The sequence below is a fragment of the Oryctolagus cuniculus genome, chromosome 5 (genome assembly GCF_964237555.1).
Source record: "Oryctolagus cuniculus chromosome 5, mOryCun1.1, whole genome shotgun sequence".
In the NCBI taxonomy this organism is placed as follows: Eukaryota; Metazoa; Chordata; class Mammalia; order Lagomorpha; family Leporidae; genus Oryctolagus; species Oryctolagus cuniculus.
Window position 1 is genome coordinate 74,932,355 of NC_091436.1, and position 22,025 is coordinate 74,954,379.

The 22,025-nt window shown below is 42.1% G+C and overlaps 1 protein-coding gene across 6 annotated transcripts in view; it reads right to left on the reverse strand.

Moving 5' to 3' along the window:
* Nucleotides 1-22,025, reverse strand: part of KLHL32 (kelch like family member 32) — a 256,551-nt gene that overhangs the window by 61,767 nt on the left and 172,759 nt on the right. For 5 of the 6 annotated variants that reach the window (XM_051855442.2, XM_008263237.4, XM_017345291.3 and 2 more), the window contains one exon: nt 10,283-10,498. In XM_051855442.2, the coding sequence (XP_051711402.1) occupies nt 10,283-10,498 (216 nt within the window). Of the gene's footprint in view, nt 1-10,282; nt 10,499-22,025 lie in introns of those variants that run through there. The other variant, XM_051855445.2, reaches the window with a different exon arrangement.

Sequence of the window (22,025 nt, forward strand, 5' to 3'; positions counted from 1 at the left end):
CAGCCCAGTTCCTGCCATTGCAGCCATTTGGAGAGTGAACCAGCAGATAGATGCAAGACCTGTCTTTCCCTCTCTCTGTCTATAACTCTGCCTCTCAAATAATTAAATAAAATCTTTAAAAAAAAAAAACCAAAGAGATACCTACTTCTGGCTCACATATCATAGAATAATATATATATAAAAAAAACCTCTGGTTTATGACATGCGTAAAGTACTTTAAGATTGCTTTCCAAAGGATTTTCTGTATTCCAAAGGAACACAATGAGATCTCCACTGAAACCTACACTGTGAAATGAGTCAATCATGGAACAAACCTCTGTGAGTTTCAGTTTTCCCACGAGTTAAAATTTGGATGGTGCTTGCCTCATCACCCTTAACAAGGCTGATGAGAGACTCAAATGAAATTATGTGTGTAAAAATGCTTTAAAATACGAAGCTCTCTAGGCTTGTAAAGAATTATTACTGTTGTTATTATTGATGGACTTCTGTGCCTAGCCTCAGGGTTTCTACCTCATACACAGCTTAGAGTTGGTTTTATTTTTAAATCCCTGATAACCTAGGTAGCAGCAATATTACTGCAGGCCACCAATGCATAAGTAATATTCTCCAGTCATCTTTTTCCTTCTCATAGCAGCAATGACAAAAATATCAGTGTGGAAACAACATGAATCACAATGAAAATTAGAAGCAGAGAACATAAATATGTCATATCTCATAAATCACCTTGTTGTTCTGTTGTGCTCATTCTTTAAAAAAAGAGCAGAGAGAGAGAGAAAGAAAAAGAAACTATTAACTCATGGGAACAGCAGCACATGAATACAAGTGGGGTCTCCTGCAATTTCTGATAATCATGGCCCCTCACAGCTACTTGACAACACACAGCTCTGGCACTGAGGGGTACCTGGAACCAAGTCCCTCTGAATTGAATGTGTCACGCATCTCACAAAGGCATCAAGCCCAGACAAACATCAGCAAAGCCACTAGTCCTGCTACTCAGGGATGAATCCTCACAGAGGAATTAGCTGCATGCAGACCAGGAAGAATGACTAAATACACATGCTGGCAGCTTTTAGCACCAACCCCAGAAAAGAGCAGCATTTCTCAGGGTCTGGCTCAGCAACCTGAGAGGGTAAAACATCCCCTCTGCACACCAGGGAAGTGGTGGCGCCTCTGCCTGGCCTCTTCACTAACAGCTCTAAGAAGGAAACGGAGACATCTCAGTTACACTTATAGAAAAGGCTGAAAAGAACAGTAAGAAGTTTTAGGAAGAAAACTGGGAAGTGTTCAAATCTGATTGGTTTAAGAAATGATAAGTTTAGGGGGATAGGAGATATCAGTAAGATGCCCAAAAAGTGCCTATCTGGAAAAAAAACCAAGTAACAATGCACTCACATACACAAAATAAAAGTAAAGAAGGGCGAGAACACCATAGGGGAGTGCAATTTTGTTTGGGGATACAAGTTCATAGGCTACAGTATTTGATTCCTTTCCTAGTTACCCAAATCCAAGTGTTAAAACTGTGAACACTAGGGGCTGGTGCTGTGGCGCAGTACATTAATCCTCTGCCTGTGGCACTGGCATCTCATGTGGGCACTGTTTCTAATCCTGGCTGCTCCTCTTCTGATCCAGCTCTCTGCTAAGGACTGGGAAAGCAGCAGAGTATGGCATAAGAGCCTGGGCTCTGCACCCACATGGGAGACCTGGAAGAAGCTCCTGGCTCCTGGCTCCTGGCTACGGATCGGCCCAGCTCCAGCTGTCACAGCCCTTTGGGGAGTGAACCAATGGATGGAAGATCTTTCTTTCCGTCTCTCCCTCTGTCTATAACTCTACTTCTCAAATAAATAAAAAAAATTAAAAAAAAAAAAAACAAACATTAGTCATATTCTTTTTAAGATTTGATTTATTTGAATGGCAGAGTGACCAAAGGGCTACAACAGCCAGGGGTGGGCCAGGCTGAAGCCAGCAGCCTGGGACTCTATCTGGGTCTCCCATGTGGGTAGCAGGAGCCCAAGTACTTGGTCCCTTTCTGCTGCTTTCCCAGGCTGTTAGCTGGAGGCTGGATCAGAAGCAGAGCGGCAGGGACTTGAACTGGCATTCTGATATAAGCTGCTGAGGTAGGCAGTGGCTTAGCTCACTGTACCATGATGCTGGTGCCCCACTGCAATTTCTAATTCAACAATCACCCCCAGTTTGATTTCTTGGAGGCTTGGACTGTACAGTTAACCCAGTTTTCTGGATTTTATACCAAAGCTAGCTTTCAACACTATGCATAGCACATAATAGATCCTGAAGAAATATACAGTTTTACTCCTACAAACTTCCTTTATCCATTTTTAAATATTCTTTTTTGGGGTAGGCATTTTGTGCAGTGGTTAAGACAACATTTGAGATGTCTTCATCCTATATCAGAGTAACTGGGTTCAAGTCCTAGCTCTGCTCCCAATTCCGGTTTCTGGCTAATATATACCTTGGAGGCAGAAGGTGATGTCTCATGCAGTTCAGACCTTGCTGCTCGTGCAGGAGACCCATACTGAGTTCAGGGCTCCCAGGTTTCAGGCCTGACCTACCCCTGGCTATTGCAGGCATCTGTGGAGTGAACCAACAGATGAGATATTTTTATCTTTGTCTTTCAAATAAATAGCATTGAAAGATTTTTTAAAACATATATCCTTTTTTATTTCTGCTCCTTCAAAAATTAAATAGTAATTTAGACAGCTAGGTTAACGGCAGAAGCTTGAAAGCTGTTTAGAGCTGCATACAAAGAAAAGACAAAGCTACCCTGGGTGGTATGGAAACGTCCCACAGAAACTTTTTATTTTGTATTGTATCCGGATCATTCTGGCATGCCCAGAATCAGCATGTGATGGGACTGAGTAGCAAGCAGAAGGCTCCACAACAGAGCCTGCAAGGTCCATGAAAGCAAGGCCCTGTCGGTCCTCTCCATTACTGGATGCCCAGCATCCACCCTGTAGCAGGCAACAGTGGTACTCAAGAGGACATGGTTGGGCAGACTAGACACTGAATGACTGTTTGGAATGAATGAAAGAATGAATGAAGCCCCCGCCATGAAATACAGAGGTACAATTAGCAACATGACACAGACATAGAAGCAAGCAGAAAGGCCATTATCCTCCCAATCTGTGGGCACTACACCAGGGAACTGGAATGGTCAAGCCACTCTTTTTTTTTTTTTAATTTTTTTTTTTTTTTTTTTTGACAGGCAGAGTGGACAGTGAGAGAGAGAGACAGAGAGAAAGGTCTTCCTTTGCCGTTGGTTCACCCTTCAAAGGCTGCCGCGGCCAGCGCGCTGCGGCCGGCGCACTGCACTGATCTGATGGCAGGAGCCAGGTACTTATCCTGGTCTCCCATGGGGTGCAGGGCCCAAGGACTTGGGCCATCCTCCACAGCACTCCCTGGCCACAGCAGAGAGCTGCAAGCCACTCTTAATTCCTTCTAAAGCCACAGACTTAATCGGATGCACTTCTGTGACTCACTTCTGAATTTGGTGAGCTTCTTCTTCTTTTTTTTTTTTTTTTTTTTTTTTTTTTTTTTGACAGGCAGAGTGGACAGTGAGAGAGAGAGACAGAGAGAAAGGTCTTCCTTTGCCGTTGGTTCACCCTTCAATGGCTGCCGTGGCCAGCACGCTGCGGCCGGCGCACCGCACTGATCTGATGGCAGGAGCCAGGGTCTTCTCCTGGTCTCCCATGGGGTGCAGGGCCCAAGCACTTGGGCCATTCTCCACTGCACTCCCTGGCCACAGCAGAGAGCTGGCCTGGAAGAGGGGCAACCAGGACAGAATCCGGCGCCCCGACCGGGACTAGAGCCTGGTGTGCCAGCGCCGCAAGGCGGAGGATTAGCCTAGTGAGCAGCGGCGCCGGCCATGAGCTTCTTCTATTATGAATTTAGAAGTCACAGGCTAAAATAGAGCTCAAGAAACAAAAGACTTGACTCTGACTTCTAGGTTATTTTTAACCTCAGCTTCCCTTATTGTACTACTGGAAAGCAGAGCCATGATAAAGGCAGAAGCGTTCTTGAATCTGTGATGTGGTATTCAAATCAGAAGTATTATGACAGCATTGCTTGACATACAGTACTGTCTGAAGGCCTGGCCAGTGGTTCAGTTAGGTCAATCTGTCATCTAAAGATAAAAGATGAAAGCTCAGTACATCACTAATGTCCCCTACTTTCCCACTACACAGAGACAGTAGGTTTTTGTTTCACTTCACCTTCTGGGACCCCTTTTGAGGGAAAAAAAAAAAGGTGATTAAATCAAACCATAATGTGGGTGATTCTGTGGCACAGATAAAAGCCCAGGAGGAGTTTTTCAAAACACCATCACATTTGAGATTGTAGATTTCTCTAAACAACATGTGACTTTTATCTTTATAGATATAAAGTGAATGTGTTATTAACAGTATGGATTATTGAAGCAAATTTCATGTAGGATCTTTGTCCTTAGTGTGCTGTACATTGATATTTAATGCTATAACTAGTACTCAAACAGTATTTTTCACTTTATGTTTCTGTGTGGGAGCAAACTGTTGAAATCTTTACAATGTAAGCTAAACTGATCTTCTGTATATAAAGAGAATCGAAAATGAATCTTGATGTGAATGGAAGGGGAGAGGGAGTGGATAAGGGGAGGGTGGCGGGTTGGAGGGACGTTATTGGGGGGAAGCCATTGTAATCCATATTCTGTACTTTGGAAATTTATATTCATTAAATAAAAGTTAAAAAAAATTTTCCAACAAAAATAACAGGGAAAATTCAGTCTTTAAAAGGCCAAACTAATTTTGTACACCAATTTTCCTAGACTAAATTCACATTTTATAAGAATAGTAGGATGTCTTATTATCCATTCAATATATTTTAATATGGAAACTCTACATTATTGTTTTTATTTATTATTCATAGAGTGCAAGAAAACAACATGGCAGGGAACATATAAACACTTCAGGCCACAGCTTCTTCTTCTAGGAATGTAAAATCAAAAACAAATGTAAACAGGATTACTCCCCAGACCCAAACCAGGTGTCATGGTCTCTCTTTGCCAAAGTGAAATGGGACTTAACCAGGAAAAAGGAGACTCCCCTCTCTGCTAAAGCCTGACCTTGTTCATTGTCATTTCTGTGACCACTGAATTATTGCCCTTATTATCTACTTAAGTCCAGGCAAAGTTAGGCTCAAAATACAGGGAGGAGGTGCCATCTACTTCAAGGTTAACAAAGAAAGAATTGATACAATTCAAAGGTTAACAAAGGAAGAAAAGTACTGGTCTTAACAAAATAGTAAGTCTTCCTGACTAAAAGTAGGAAACATTTAATAAATTGATAACTAAAGGAAAGTAAAATGTCTTTGTATTCAAAGACAAAAGTGAGCTAAATCTCTGTAGCCTAATCAATGAATATTTGGGTAAAGCTTTTTTTTTTTTTTTTTTTTTTTTTTGTCAGGCAGGGTGGACGGTGAGAGAGAGAGAGACAGAGAGAAAGGTCTTCTTTTTCCGTTGGGCCGGCACACCGTGCTGATCCGAAGCCAGGAGCCAGGTGCTTCTCCTGGTCTCCCATGCGGGTGCAGGGCCCAAGGACCCGGGCCATCCTCCACTGCCTTCCCGGGCCACAGCAGAGAGCTGGACTGAAAGAGGAGCAACTGGGACAGAATCCGGCACCCCGACTGGGACTAGAACCTGGTGCGCCAGCGCCACAGGCAGAGGATTAGCCTATTGAGCCACGGCGCCGGCCTTGGGTAAAGCTTTTGCCCCAGAATCTAGTTTCCAACTCTATACCTGAGCATAAAATATAAAAACTCTATACTTGAGCATAAAATAGGTGCTCAAAAAAGACTCATTTTTATTTCCATAAACTATCTTTATCCTACTTGTTTATTTTATCTGAAAGGCAGAGAACAGGGAGAGACAGACAGAGACAGAGAGAGACACAGACAGACAGATTTTTCCATCTGCTGGTTCACTCCCCAAATGCTCACAACATTCGGGGCTGGGCCAGGTCAAAGCCAGGAGCCCACCACTCAATCCGGGCCTCTGATTTGGGTGTCAGGGACCCAAGTATTTGAGTTATCATCTGATGCTTCCAGGGTGCACATCAGTAGGAAGCTGGACTGGAAGTGGAGAAGTCAGGATTCCCACTAGGTACTCTAATATAGGATATAGGTATCCCAAATGGCATCTTAACCACTGTGCAAAACTTCTACCCTCTTCTATCCACTTTAAAATATCCTTTTGCTTCTGATACTTCAGAGATAAAGATTTATTCAGATAACTGGAATAATGTTATAAGATCCTAAGAATCCCTCCCACTCAGGGTAAGACCTGTGAGAGGAAAATGTGGTTAAGAAACCTGTCCTGTGCCTTACACTCCAGCATGGTTGCTATATTTAGTAGGTGCTGAATACATACTGATAGATGAAAAGTCATGCCTTCCCCCATGCAAGAACATACAAGAATTTATGTTATACTCAGGCTCTTTCTTCACACCATACTCCCATCGAACACAGTCATCGCCTTCTCACTTAGAGGAACATTTAAGATAAAAGAAGCAGGAAATGTACTTTCCTTAGAAGAGAACTGGGATTAGCCAGAGCTTCAAAAGATGAGAACAGGCCCAATGTGTGGGAGTGCTATGGAATTACTCCATTATTTTGTTCTGTTTGTTGTTCTGAAAAGTTGCCATGTTTTACCGATTACATGACAAATAAGGATTTATATATTCCAGGTATAAACTGATGATTTGTTACATGTATCCACTGTGTAATGATTAAGCACTGTCAGATTAATCAACACAGCTGTTGTCATCCATGCTGTACATCAGATCCTCAGAATTTATAACTGAAAGTTCTGTACCCTGTAACCAACATCTCCCCATTTCTCCAACCCCCTAGTTCCTTATGGCAGGACCCTGGCTCAACAGTCTGAAACTGTATGTTGACTCTAATATACATTTACCAGGGTCTTATAGTGATAAAACCAGAAAGAAACACAAAACTGGTGGAGACTTGCCAGGTTATAAATGTGAGTGACCTCATGCCTCCTATTTCTCCCTCAACTAATTTGCTTATTTTCAGCCTCCTCTTTCTTTCAACCCAGTAACAATTTTGTGTCTTTCATATGGAACCTAAGAAATCAAATGGTTGAGCTGCATTGATTTGAATTAGAAAACAACATTTTTAGAAGACTTATGTCCATAGGCAGGTAAGGTGTGAATGCAATACAAATCTCTCTACCTCTGAGTGTAGAGTGACATTAAACAACAGATCAAGGAATTTCAGGCTATGGAAGGGTGGAAGAAATTGTCTAGGAGGACCTAGAAGTCCTCTGTGAAGAAAGAGACTTAAAGTTCAGAGAGGTCAGAAGGAAAAAAAAAAAAGAGCAGATGTGAGACTCAGTCTTGGAGGATTTCACAGATTCATGAATCCACAGAATGATTACTGCTGCCTGTAGCACACTTTATGAAGCAAAGGGCCTAGGTAACGGACAGCAGGATAAACTGAAGGTTCTATGACAGGTCTTCAGAGTCAGACGATGTGAAGTCTGGTGAATAACAAAAGCCAGACCTTTCAGCAAAAATGAGGTTGTCCCAAAACACATTTTTAGAATATAGTAGAAGAACCATCTGTGAAAACATATGCGTGTTTACGGTGCTCTCAAATAAGTTACCGGCTACACATATTAATCACATAGCACAGCCCCTTCATCTGCTTTTCTATTACCTGTCCTACTCTGTGCCAATTTCCCTTCTCTTCCCCAACACCCCTTGCTTCACTGTTCTTCTTTAAGACATGGGATGGAGATTTGTCAAAGTCAATGAGCACTTTATTACAGTGAGGACGTTCTGTAATGAACAATTCGGCACTTTAATGAGATTCTGTAGATCTGTCTCCAGCCTGTCCATCAAGTTTCACTTCTATAAAGCACCCTGACACTAATCCTCTGGCATACCCAATCTTCACCCTGGGCTGAATATTAGATTCTTCCATGGTATATTGCATTACTAGTATAACCTCAGCAAAAATGATGAACTTAACTATACTTGAGGCAATATAGCTGGGCTGATTTGATTTTTCTCTATTGAGTTGAGTATGAAGGAATTACTTATTTACTAAGATAAAGCAAAAACAGTTTCTTATTGCCTGCTTAATGCCTAAATTGATAATATTTATGTGAGTCTTTTAATTCTTTCTTGAGGACCAGGTATTAAAAAAAATTGCCTGCAGCAGAAACCAGCTTTTAAAATTCTACATTATAATATTAGTAACCTTTAGAGAGGCAATTATAGCTCTAACGTGGACAGTATGGAATTTTCTTGACACTCAGCCATCTGTACATTACCATGTCGATCTCTGGCAGTGCCTTCAACCATGCCACAGAAAGAGACAGAAGCCACAAGGATGGTTGGCATCAAATCTCAATTCAGTTAGAAAAAATTAAATGCAGACTTCATTCCAAATCTTTCTTTGTCCCTTGGGAAGTGAAGAAAATTTGGTTACTTCCCACTTTGAATTGATGAATGTAAATTCTGATGATTTATGTTTAAAGGGGACAAAATCATATCTTTGCCAACACTTTCAACTTTTGCCTGGACAAACATGAACAGGAATGTCCAAGAAGCAGCAAAAATGTATAATTTTTCATTTTTTCCTTATTATTTTCTTTGTTTTTAATAAGGGCAATGCAGAATAGTGGAGAGATGGGGACAGGTACCAGCAGACCTGGATTTAAAGGTTGGTTCTGAGCAAGGCACTGAAGCCTTATTTTGTTCATCTGGAAGATGGAGTTGGTAACAGTCATTCTGCAGGTCTGCTGGGAGGATAAGTCAGTTTTTTTTTTTTTTTTTTTTTATTTGACAGGTAGAGTTATAGACAGTGAGAGAGAGAGAGATAGAGAGAAAGGTCTTCCTTCCGTTGGTTCACCACCCAAATGGCCACTACAGCCGGTACTGCACTGATCTGAAGCCAGGAACCAGGTGCTTCTTCCTGGTCTACCATGCGGGTACAGGGGCCCAAGGACCTGGGCCATCATCCACTGCCCTCCGGGGCCACAGCAGAGAGCTGGACTGGAAGAGGAGCAACCAGGACAAGAACCCGGCACCCATATGGGTTGCCTGCGCCACAGGTGGAGGATTAACCAAGTGAGCTATGCGCCGGCCCCAGGATAAGTCAGTTTGTAAGGAGCCAGGGACCCAAAAAACCCTCAGAGCACTGCAGCTCATGGTCTCATTGATGGAGGCAATAATTAAGAGGAAAACTGCTGATTCAAGTCAGACGAAGGAATAAGTAAGGGAGAAAGGCACCAGGAAAAGCATCAATCAGTAGAGGCAGATACTGGATAATCAGCCAATGCATTAGGCTTGGAGGCAGAATTAAAAGTGCTCTCTGGATATTATTTGATAAGATACCAGGATTGAATGGTCTCTTCCATTAACAGAAGACCTGTACTTCCCCCTTGTATTCTTTACATAACTATTTTTGAATGATCATGAAATCTCCCAGCCATGATGCTCTACGATGAATGAAGTGGCTAGCCAGTGTTTTGGAGAGTGCTACAGACAGTGTTAGAGGACTGGGGAAGATGGGCTCCAACCGCTTCCCAAAGATACCAGGTGGACTGCTCCAGGAGAGTCACCCGGGATGAGCAGAGGAGAATTTTAATTGAATAATCAACTTCAAAACATAAGACATGCTCCTGTCCCCTAGACAAAGGAATGACACAATGTGGAAAGAATGCTATGTCAGGTGAAAAGGCAGAGCTTAGGCAAATAGCAATGAATGCAGAATGGACTGAGGGAGATTTTTCCACTGCATTCCACAAGAGCTTCAGTTCATTCAAAGTCCAGGCTGTCTGTACTGTAACAAAGAACCGTTTCTGAATTGCTTACAGAAAAAGTCTAGAATTCATTCTGATTCCACTGGTTTTAAATATGTATCAATACCAGTTTACAGCCCACCCTTCCCATATTCTGATTAAGAAACAATTTCTATCAGGGAAAGAAAAAAAAAAAAACCTTTGACTCTTGATGTGGTCACACAAACTGCTGGGAAACCACGGGGAGTCTGGGAATCTCAGCTGCAGGTTCCTGTGTTGAGCTGAGGCCTCCACGCCTCACGGGCTGGTGCCTCCAAACTCCTGCTCAGCGTGGGAGTGTAACTTCCAACACTTCAACCCCGCTCAGGATGAAACCAGACAAAATGTCGTCGTTGGCCCTCCATAATCGCATCACGCCTTTTCAGCGCCGACGGGAAGGGCGGGGGTGGCGGAGCAGAGCGCCCTTACCTGCCAGATCTGCTCTTCACTCAGCGAGGTCAGACGGTCGCTCTTCAGGACCTCCTGCAGCAGGCAGTAGGGCAGCATGAGGACGTCTTCTGGCCGGCTCTTCAGGAGTTCCGAGAGATGTTTCACCAAGAAATCGATCACTGCCTTCTCCAGCAAAGTGAGGTTAAAGAGGTCAGCGAGTCTGTACAGATCCAAGTAATTAAAGCTATTTAATTCCTGGGTGCCAAAAAAATAAAAAGGAAGAAAGAGCGCTTAGAAATCAATCCAAGAAAAGGCAGGCAAGAAACGCAGATGGACTCAAAAAGGTTGGCATGACAGGGGTGGGAGAAATGTGACTGCTGGTGTGAAAACAAGCAAGCAAGCAAGCCAACAAACCCCACTTACAAGGTGGTGGGCAGAGAACTGGTGTTCTGGAAGTCAAGTTTTCTTCACGTACTCCTCTTTTTTTTTTTTTTTTTTTTAATTTTATTTATTTATTTCAGAGAGAGACTGAGAAGTCTTCCGTCTGCTGGTTCACTCCCCAGATGACCTCAACAGGCTGGGGATGGGAGGATCCAAAGCAAGCAGCCTCTTCCGGGTCTCCCACGTGGGTGCAGGGACCCAAGCACTGGGCCATCTTCTGCTCTCCCAGGCCATAGCAGAGAGCTGGATCAGAAGAGGAGTAGCCAGGAGTAGAACCAACGCCCATATGGGATACCAGTGCCTGAAGCAAGGGCTTAGCCCACTGTGGCACAGCACCAGCCCCCACTTACTCCTCTTAAAACACTCACATTTAAAGGCATTTTAAGAAAGGATTGTGAGGGCTTTCTGGTTTCACTAGCTGAAATGGTATTTCACAACTCTTTAAAACCATTTGCCAATGAACACAAGCGATTTTTCTAGCCTCACCATACTTTACAACTTTCTTTATTTTCTACTACAGATAATATAAGGGTAGGTAAGGTGGGATGCATGGTTAGGTGACAAATTCCATATGAAGATAGACCGAATTCGCTCTTTCCCATAACCTCAAACTAAATATTTCTTTAAGTAAATAAAACAACTCATTAAACAACTCATTCTGATTTGATGAAATATAAACACAGATTTGACCAGTAAAGTCTCAGGAAACCTCACAAAATAACCTCCTGACCTAACAATTCTCTGAGGACTCCACCTAAGATGGATTATTTGTAATTGTTCTTTGTTTTAGGTCAGCCTTATTCAGATACTAATAGCATTCTTTCCCCCTTTTTCAGGAGTTTCTGTAGCAGTGATTCAAAGAGGGTGGGGTTGGGGTTGGGTTTCACCTGTCTCTACAAGAGCTCAAACTCAGAGGAAGGACTGGACAATAATGCCTTTAGAAAACTGTGGCTCTGTCACTGTAACCCTGTGAAAACCAGAGTGGACACACACACATACACATACTTGTCCGCAGAAAACTTGCCTATTTCTGCTAGAATTAGAATGGGCCATGTCCTGGTTACCCTTCCATTTTAATTCATGATTATTAGTATGGGATCAATATGCTCCAATAACTCAAGGAATACAGAATGCCATCAGACAGCTATTTCACTGTTGATCTATTTAAATAATATCAACATACACCCCCTCTTTTCTAAGTTATTTAAGAGTATTAAGGTCTCCACCTAGAAATATTTTATTCTCTTCTAGTGTGTATGCTTCCATGGTATTTGAGAAGTGAATATTTTTAAATCTTTGCTGTCCAACACAATAGTCACTAGCCACATGAATCTATTGGGTGTCTGAAACATGGCTAATCTAAAATGGTATGTGCTATAGGTGTAAAATACACACTTGAGTGTAAAGAGTAAGAAAAATAAAATGGAAAAACTCAATAATTTTTATACTGATTATGTGATGAAATTATGGCCTGGATATATTGGGTTAAATATTTTATTATAATTGAATTAACTGTTACTTTCAAAATGTAGCTACTAGAAAATTTTAAATTACATATGTGACTCCCATTGTATTTCATTTGGACTGTAAGTAGTATTCTAAATAACAAAATACATATCAAGAAATTGTAGCACTAAGTAATGGCTAGGCAAAAAGCTCTGGAGTGAACTAAAGGGTCCACATTAGGTGACTCTACTTTTACATAATCAGAATGTGCTGTATAATAGGGGAACAAAAAAGCTAGAAGAGAGGATTTTGAAGTTTTCCCCATATAGAAATAATAAATGTTTGATAATATGTTTACCCTGATTTCAACATTACACAATATATCCCATATTAAAATATTACATGGTACTCCATAAATATGTACAATTTATATATATCAGTTAACATTTAAAAAATAAATGAATTAAAAAATTATAAAGCAGCTGTTAAACTATCAGATGCTTTATTACTAGGGCTACTTGATTAAAATGTTGGTTCTAGATGCTGGTTCTTCTGGTGGAAGATGATACTTTAATCATATTCCTAGTAGGAGTCAAGCTAGAAGACTTCAGGAATCAGGTTAAGATTCTGGCTCTTAATAGGTCTATTTGCCAACATGACTGGAAGAAGAATAAATGCTTATCTTTAAAATGTAGTTCATCACAGATGGTCATTAAAGTCCCCTTCATCTCTGAGATCAAAGGCTCTATAAACAGCCATTCAATCAAAATATTCTGACTTCCCATTCAGCAGATTTTATCAAAACGACACTGAAGATTTTTATTCCAGCACCAATTCAAATAACAAACTTGTTCTCCAAATCTTGCTTCTTAGGGTTGGCAAAGTCTGCCCTGGGGGCTAAGAATGGATAATCCTGACACGTGGAACTTCCACTGCAAACTTCAGAGGACTCTCTTCTTATGATGAGTAGGTTATTTCTGGTAACTGTTATCCAAGTTTTACAGCACTAGGGCCCTGGATATGATTTTGGCATCCAAATAAATTACTCTGCAGGGGCCGGCGCTGTGGCATAGCAGGTAAAGCCGCTGCCTGCAGTGCCACCATCCCATATGGGCACCGGTTTGAGACTCCGCTGCTCCACTTCTGATCCAGCTCTCTGCTATGGCCTGGGAAAGCAGTGGAAGATGGTCCAAGTCCTTGGGCTCCTGCACCCACGTGGGAGACCTGGAAGGAAATCCTGGCTCCTGGCTTCGGATTGTCGCAGCTCTAGCCATTGTGGCCAGTTGGGGAGTGAACCAAAGGATGGAAGACGTCCCTCTCCCTGTCCCTCTCTCTTTCCCCCTCCCCTCTGCCCTCCCCCTCCCCCTTCCTCTCCGCTTCTCCTTTGCTGTGTAACTCTGACTTTCAAATAAATAATAAAATTACTTTGCAGTCCCTCAGAAGTCTGAGATAGCCTTTCAACTATCCCAGCTGCATGCCTAGAGTGCCGAGCAGCACAGCACACAGAAATGGCCATCACCAGAAGCCAAGAACAACCAGGCTCTGCAAAGTAAGAGGTGGATGGGCACTAAGATAGGGGAAAACCTTTTCTCCCATTTGTTCACCTGCCAAGAAAATGAACCCAACTATAGGGTGAGCTGGATTATGTGGGGTAACACAGCATTGTTTATTATTCACCTTTATATACTTATATGCAGATACTGAATTTCTTCCAATTGAAGTATAACTTAAAAGTGGTTCAACTCAGAGCTATGGGAAATCAAATAACTAAATTACTTTTACAAAGAATTTTTAAACTGGTGGTTTTTTCCTGCTGTGTTTCATTTGAAGGCAATTATTTAATGTCTTCTACCATAGGCTTGAAATATTTTCATTTCTTAAACATATAATGTTATATACCCCTCAAATGCAATCTAACAAAAGCATATCCAGTTTACTAGCGGAAAACAGAGAACGCTTAATGGACAAATGTCCATGGCTAACTGAACAAATGTCCATGGCAAACAGGAACAGAACTGATACATGTTTGTGTGCAAGGGTTAGAAGGTAAAGATGTTTCCTTCCCTACATGTCTATTTCTCCTCTCTTCTGCTTAGAAACAGAATTTTCCAAATTTCTAGTGCTTTCTGGATGTGTCAGAGATTTCCTTTCACCATTCTTTGCTTAGCTTGCACCTCAGTAATTAAACTAAGGTTAAAGTGAGGATTCAGGGGGCTGGGGGAAACCTGCCCTCTCTCAGGCCAGAATGCCATAGCACACACTCCAGTCGGGGGCAAATGGACTCTGGGAGCTTTAAGCAAAAAACATGATGTTTCATCCAATGGTTAAGACCATGTGTAAGCAAACTAAGCTCCAACAATGCTGCTTTTAAGGGTTTCCATTAATGTGATGGGGAAAGTGGGAAGCAATAGTTAAATTGCATTAAATGCCTACCTATATTACTCTGGATAGGAAAAAAATCATTGCTGTTTTAGAAAGAGTGCCATTATGTTTCTGGTTATAAAAAGTAATAAATGTTCAGTCCATAAAATTCAGGACATACAAAGTAAGAAAAAGAAAACAAAAATCATTCATAATTTCACCACGCAGAGATAATCACTATTAATGTTTTTGTATATGTATTTCTAGACTTTTAAATAAGAAGCCTTTTATATGTCAAATAAAGAGAAAGAATAATGGCATCACAGCAGAACAAATCATAAGCTGCCACAGGTACTCAGACGCAGCCCAGCTTGGTAGAGTAGAGCAAGGCCCATGGAGTCAGGTGGACCTGGCTCAACTCTGTCTCTGATCATTGGTCAGGACCCTAGGTTAATCACTGAACCTCCACTATTCCCCATGAAAAAAACAGAAAACTCAGCCAATTCACAGGGTTGTTATGGAGGCAATGTAGGAATGCTATCACAGCTCTGCACATGGAAAATATATAGTAGATTGAAGGGAAGGTGGCAAGAACAGTAAGACATATTTGAGCATTGTTGTCTGGTATCCATAAGCCCTAACTCATCACTGATGCAATGAGTTCACAATGAAGAAAGTGATCTCTTCAGATATATGGTGAAGTCACGGAAATGAGGTGGCCAACGTAAAAATCATGGAATTGAGCTATAAATTAATTGTACATTAATATCTCCTGCATCTAAATCACTAACACGAGTCTTTCTCCCAAGATCTGAATTCATTTTCCCAACTGTTTCTAAGAATACATCTTCTCTTGGACATCCCACATCCATACTGAACTCAACCTGTGCAAATTTATTTTATTTTATGTGATCCTGCAGCTTTTTTCCCATATGCCCTCACTAGGAGAAAGGCCACATCCAAACTCACACCTCAGGAATTTGAAAGCTGGCCCATCTTCCTCTCTTATGTTGAATCAATTACCAAGTCCATTCGTTCTTTCTCCTTAGCATTTCTTCTTCTGTCCCTCATCATCCCCAGTCTATACTTCCTATTACAGTGTACTAAATTACCATTACTGCCTCCAGCATCAATCTCACAATCCTCTTTTTCTACACGAACCTGATAATGTTTTGAATCTGATCACATGTTTAAAACTCATTAACAGGATCCCATTTGCTTATGGGAAATAGTCCAAACTCAGTAACATTGTACGTTCTTCCCTGACCTGGACCCTGCTGACCTCCTCATCCCACAAGGCAGCAACCCCATGCACTCTGGCTTGGCTTCAACCATGACAACCACCTACACATTCACATCACACACCAGAACCACAGCAGGCACCAGCAATACAATGAACCAATCCAGGTGAGCCCCAAGCCTTGTGGAGTGTGTAAACTACTGAAAGAGAGAGCCACAAATCCAAACAACTTACAAATAAATGGAAAATTATAAGATAGAAGTCACAAATGATAGAATATAGGACTCTAAATGACCATGCAGATTTGCCCTAGAGTGGCGACTTAGTGAAGGCTTTCCTGAGAAACACTTCATAGGTACAACTTTAGGAATACAGTGGTTCTTCCCCCATACACACCCTCCCACCCCAACTCCTATCCCACTTCCCACTCCCTCTCCCATCCCCTTCTTCATTATGGTTCATTTTTTAGTTTAGTTTTATATACAGAGGACCAACTCTATGTTAAGTACAGATTTCAACAGTTTGCGTGCACCCACCCATACACACACATACACAACATAGAGAGTACAATTTAGGAACAAGTTTTGCAGTTAATTCTCATAGTACAACTCATTAAGGATGGAGGTCCTACATGGGGAGTAAGTGCACAGTGACTTCTGTTGTTCCTTTAACAAGTAACACTCTTATTTATGACGTCAGTGATCATCCGAGGCTCTTGCCATGGGCTGCCAAGGCTATGGAAGCCTTGTGACCACAGACTCCATCAGTATTTGGACGCAGCCAGAAGCATAGAAGTTCTCTCTTCCCTTCAGAGAAAAGTACATCCTTCCTTGATGGCCCCTTCTTTCCACTAAGGTCTACAAAGAGATCCTCTGTGTAGGATATTTTTTGCTTGGCTTTCCATGCCTGAAATGCTCTCACAGGCCTTTGAGCCAGATCAGGAAGCCTTAAGGGTTGATTCTGAGGTCAGAGTGTTATTTACAGCGAATGTCATTCTAGGAGTCTGCTGTGTGGACTGCTTCTCATGTCAGACATTTCCTCCTTTTTAATTCTATTATTATTATTACCAGGCACTTGATGTTATTTATATGATCACTTTTATACTTAAACCTATCCATATGTTAACTTTAACATTTAATATGATTACTTTAACAATTAAGAAGACTTTTTACCACAAATTTTAATGGGATTGGAGTCCCATGACAAGTTTTTGGCTGTACCCTTAGAAGTAAGTCTGGGCCGGTGCTGTGGCTCACTTGGTTAATCCTCCACCTGCAGCGCCAGCATCCCATACGGGCGCCGGGTTCTGGTCCTGGCTGCTTCTCTTCCAGTCCAGCTCTCTGCTGTGGCCCTGGAAGGCGGTAGAGGATGGTCCAAGTGCTTGGGCCCTGCACCCGCATGGGAGACCAGGAGGAAACACCTGGCTCCTGGCCTTGGATTGGCGCAGCACATTGGCTGTAGCAGCCATTTGGGGAGTGAACCAACGCAAGGAAGACCTTTCTCTCTGTCTCTCTCTCTCACTGTCTAACTCTATCTGTCAAAAAAAAAAAAAAAGTCTGTAGGACTGTATACCATAACATTTTAAACAGGACAGAGGTGGGATTGCAGGGAGAATGTTCCAAACAGAGGAAGCAGCACGTACAGAATTCTTGTGGGGGAGCATGATTCCACTGCTGTCTGAGCATTCCTCTCCATGTCACTCGCACTTACATTACTGTCTGACGGGCTTTCAGTACTCGTCACGAGCAGTAATTATCCTCTGTGCTTACTTGTCTGCTTGTTGATAATGTGTCTGTTTCCTTCTCTAAAGCCTCAATAAGCGCTATGGGAGGAAGGACCTGTTTTCTTCTCGGTGTGTCCCCTGTGCCTAAAGCAGTGCCAGGTCCATGCAAGCCCCAGCTGCTGAATGAGTGAACCTGGTTCAGCTTTTCAAACCCCCCTGGCTCAGGTCAAATTGATCATTACCTCCTTTGGGCTTCTACCCTGCCCTCTAGTTTTCTAGCACAGCACTTGGCCACTGTAAGCTCCCAGTGATTATTGCTCTCTCTCCCTCTACCAAATCTAAGCTCTGAGTAGCAAGGATTATGTTTTATATTTCATGTGACTGTGGTATCCAGTAAGGAGTAATGCTCAAAACACATGTGTTTAATGAAAGAATGTCCATCAGCTTTCTTAATAGCTTAGAATAAAGCAAAAACAGAGGACAGCACTGTGGAGTAGCAGGTTAAGTCTCGGCCTGCAGTGCTGGCATTCCATATGGGTGCCAGGTCGTGTCCTGGCTGCTCCTCTTCCAATCCAGCTCCCTGGGAAAGCAGTGGAAGATGGCTCAAGGGCTTGGGGCCCCACAGCAATGTGGAAGACCTAGAAGAAGCTCCTTGCTTAGGATCAGCCCAGCTCTGGCCATTGTGGTCATTTGGGAAGTGAACCAGCAATGGAAGACCTCTTTCTCTGTCTCTTCCTCTCTCTGTTTGTGATTCTGATTCTCAAATAAATAAATCTTTTCAAAAAAGAATTAAGCAAAAACAGAATAGCCTATGTCTTTCCAACATGCTTATCCAATTTTGAGCCTCATCCACTTCGGGCCATTTTCGATACTTCATTGGTCTTCCTCATCTTCCCTTCCACTTTCTGGCCTTCTTACACATATGCCTGAAGGCAAAGCTATTGGCCATTCAGTTTTCTGACAGGGAACATTAATAATAATGACAAGAGCTACAAGTGTTAATGAGAAAATGCTATATAATCATTTTTCTGTGAGAAAAATATTTCAATCTATCTAAAATTTCTTTCTCAATCCAAGAGAATTATTTCCTTTATCAACTGATAATTTAGATTAAAGTATCTTAAATACCATTTCAAGTGATACTTTGACCTAATTATGAGATTGTCTCAGGTCTTTTACCTTCTGTGCCTTAAAAATCCAAGTTCTCAGGTAAAGACAGTGGTTTCAAATGGAAATTACAGCTCAGCAACAAGAAACTCTCTTGAGTAAAAGAAAATCTTTGTCTTCTGTTCCTAAAAAGGTTTCATTTCTGTCACACTGCTTCTCTCTTGAAATTTAGTTTCTATTCAGAATTATGGTGCATGCATTGTTGTTCTTCGGGGAATATTTTTAAATAACATTATTTTCCCTTGATTTAGGGCTATTTAGCTTCTCTTTCCCTTTCTATTTGTTTCTTATGGTTCGAATAGCAAGTTAAATAACAGAAGAAGAGCCACAAAATGTGAGCCTGGTCCTGTACTAGCTCTGGAATAAACACCCATTTTTCAAGTTTAATAATTCTTAAACCTATATATTCCTCAAATTCAGTCTTTCTGTGTGACCTATTCCTCTAACTATAGCCTTAAAATGCTTAATTCCCAGAAAAACTACTAAATATGGTAGGTAAACAAAGGCATGCAAGAGGCAAATACTGCTGTATTTTGAGTTATATTCCAATGCAATTACATTGGAGGCACCCATCAGGAGTTAGGATCTGAGTGGGAGGAGTTAAGGCAGTTCAAGGCCGAGGGTTAACTGTGGGCCTCTTCTACCAGTCTACCCAAACCAGGATGGGAGCAAGAAAACAGCGAGTCTCTGCCATGGTGCTGCCTGCTGCAGGACTCATCAGTGGCAGAGGGACTCCACGCTGTTTCTCATTTAAGCAGGAATTCAACATAAATGACCCCAATTCATACAAATGTATGTTATTCGATAATTTATCTTTTCAAATATTTATTTTATTCAAAAGGCAGAGTGACAGAGAGGGACATACACACACATACACACAAACAGAGAGAGAGAGAGAGAGAGAGAGAAAGGGAGAGAATTCTTCCATCTGCTGGTTCACTCCCTAAATGGTTGCAAGGCTAAGTCTGGGCCAGGCTGAAGCCAGGAGTGCAGCACAGCATCTGGGTCTCCATGTCAGTGGTAGGGGCCCAAGCACTTCGGCCACCATCCAATGCCTTCCCAGGCACATGAGCAGGGAGCTGGATTGGAACTGAAGCAAACACGACTCAAACTGGCACTTCAATATGAGATGCCAGTGTTGCAAGCAGAGGCTTATCCTGCTGAGTCATAATATTGGCTCCTTATTTGACAATTTAGATTTAAGTCTGTTTATGCAGTAATGTCTCCCAGATTCAGATTCAGTTGCATTCTACTACACTTCCTTGGATGATAGAAAAACATGTGGCCTTTTAGTTAGGGCTTGCATATTCACTGCTCATGACCCAGTCTAGCTTATGTAGGTCACAGCCAAGAGATGTGTCTTGTGTTTCTAAGGGGAGATAAGCTGAAAGTCAACGGTCCATCACCATCCTAGGCTCTAGCCCCCACCACCACTGCTGGAAGCCAGGTGACCACATGTCCCAACCACCGGTGTCAGCTCCACCCCGATCCTAATGGGATTCACTGCTCCTACTTCCATGCCTGCCCCCAGGCAAAGTTTTAAAAGGACCTGTTCCTGAACATATGGCTCTTCCTCTCCATCTCCTGATCTCTCTCGCTCGCTCTCTCTCTTGATCTCTCTCTTACACTCTCCTTCTCTCTCTTTTCCTTCTTTACCCCTTCCCTCTGGTCTGTCGGGTTTCCCCCAATAAACCCTTTCCCTTAAAAAAAAAAGTCAGTGGTCCATGTTTCTAAAACCCAGTCTTTGTTATGGTTCCACCCATAACTCCCTGGCCTGTCAATAACTCTTTGCCCAACCAGCACTGCAGTTTAACCCTTACCTGGGCAACAGCAATTATGCAGAACACAAAATATCTATCATCATATGATTGCCTCTATCAGAGACTACCTTCAATATCTGCCCCACAAACTCTCTCCATCAAATCTAGGAGTCTTGATTAAACTGAGAAAATTCAGAAATCTGATAGAGATCCTTTGTCTTAATACTAACAATACCTGTGCAAATACAGCCTTAGTCACACCTGTTTCTCTTGTTTCCTTTCATACTTCTGAGAATGTCACTATTTTTAAAAGAAAAATAAACATCAACAATATATATTACCAATTTGGATGCCTATGACCTGTGTTGAAAATAATATTAAAATTTTCTGAAGGTTAAAATAAGAAAAATATAATTTTGATTTCCTAAAATTTCCCTAAGATGACCAAATTAGCTCACTTCTCATATTAAAGCTCAAGCTCCTATGTTACACTTCCTACTAATCTAGACCCTGGGAGGCCACAGTAATAGTTCAAGTAATGAGGTTTATGCCGCTCATATGAGAGATCTGGATTGGGTTCCTGTCCCCAGCTTCAGCCAGCCCCATCCCCAGTCATTGCAGGCATTTGGAGAATGAGCCAGAGGATGGCAGAGCACTCCCTACCCCAAAATGAACAGGATTCAAGATTTTTCTGGGTCATAACACTTAACAGATATGACTACTTTAACAGTGCTCTGTTGAAACCAAATAATTATGGTCCCTTCTTTAACTCTTCCACTTTCTTTTTAAGATTTATTTATTTATTTTTATTTGAAAGGCAGAGCCAAAGAGAGAGGAGGAAGAGGAGGAAGAGGAGGAAGAGGAGGAAGAGGAGGAGAAGGAAGAGGGAGGGAGGAAGGGAGGGAGGAAGAGAGAGAGAGAGAGACTTGGGTCATCCTTTGCTGCTTTACCAGGTGCATTAGCAGGGAGCTGGATCAGATTTGGAAAAACTGCTGGGCTGGCACTATGGCGTAGTGGGTAAAGCCGCCACCTGCTGCCCACATCCCATATGGGTGCCGGTTCAAGTCCCAGCTGCTCCACTTCTGATCCAGCTCTCTGCTATGGCCTAGGAAAACAGCAGAAGATGGCCCAAGTCCTTGGGCCCCTGCATGCACATGGGAGACCAGGAAGAAGATCCTGGCTGATTTCGGATCGGCACAGTTCCAGCCACTGGGGAGTGAACCAGCCAGAGGATGGAAGACCTCTCTCTGCCTCTTCTTCTCTTTGTGTAACTGACTTTCAAACAAACAAACACGCAAACAAACAAATAAATAAAAGAACTTGGTCTTGAACTGGCACCCATAAGGGATGCTAGTGTTGCAGGAAGAGGCTTAAGCTGCTATGCCACAAAGCCAGGTCTTTTATTTTCAATTAGTAATGCCATTCATTTACATAATTTCACTTCAAAATGGCACCTCAATTGCTAAACATCAACACTACAGATAAAGATGGCCAGGAAACATGGTAGTTTCTGTACTCATCATGTAATAGCACACAGGAAATTGGAAGTTGCCATATAAAATGTTGATAATACATCACATTTTGAGGGCTCCTCAATGTCACCCTTGTTATGAAAGTCAAGAAAGCTTCTTTTTAAAACTGCTC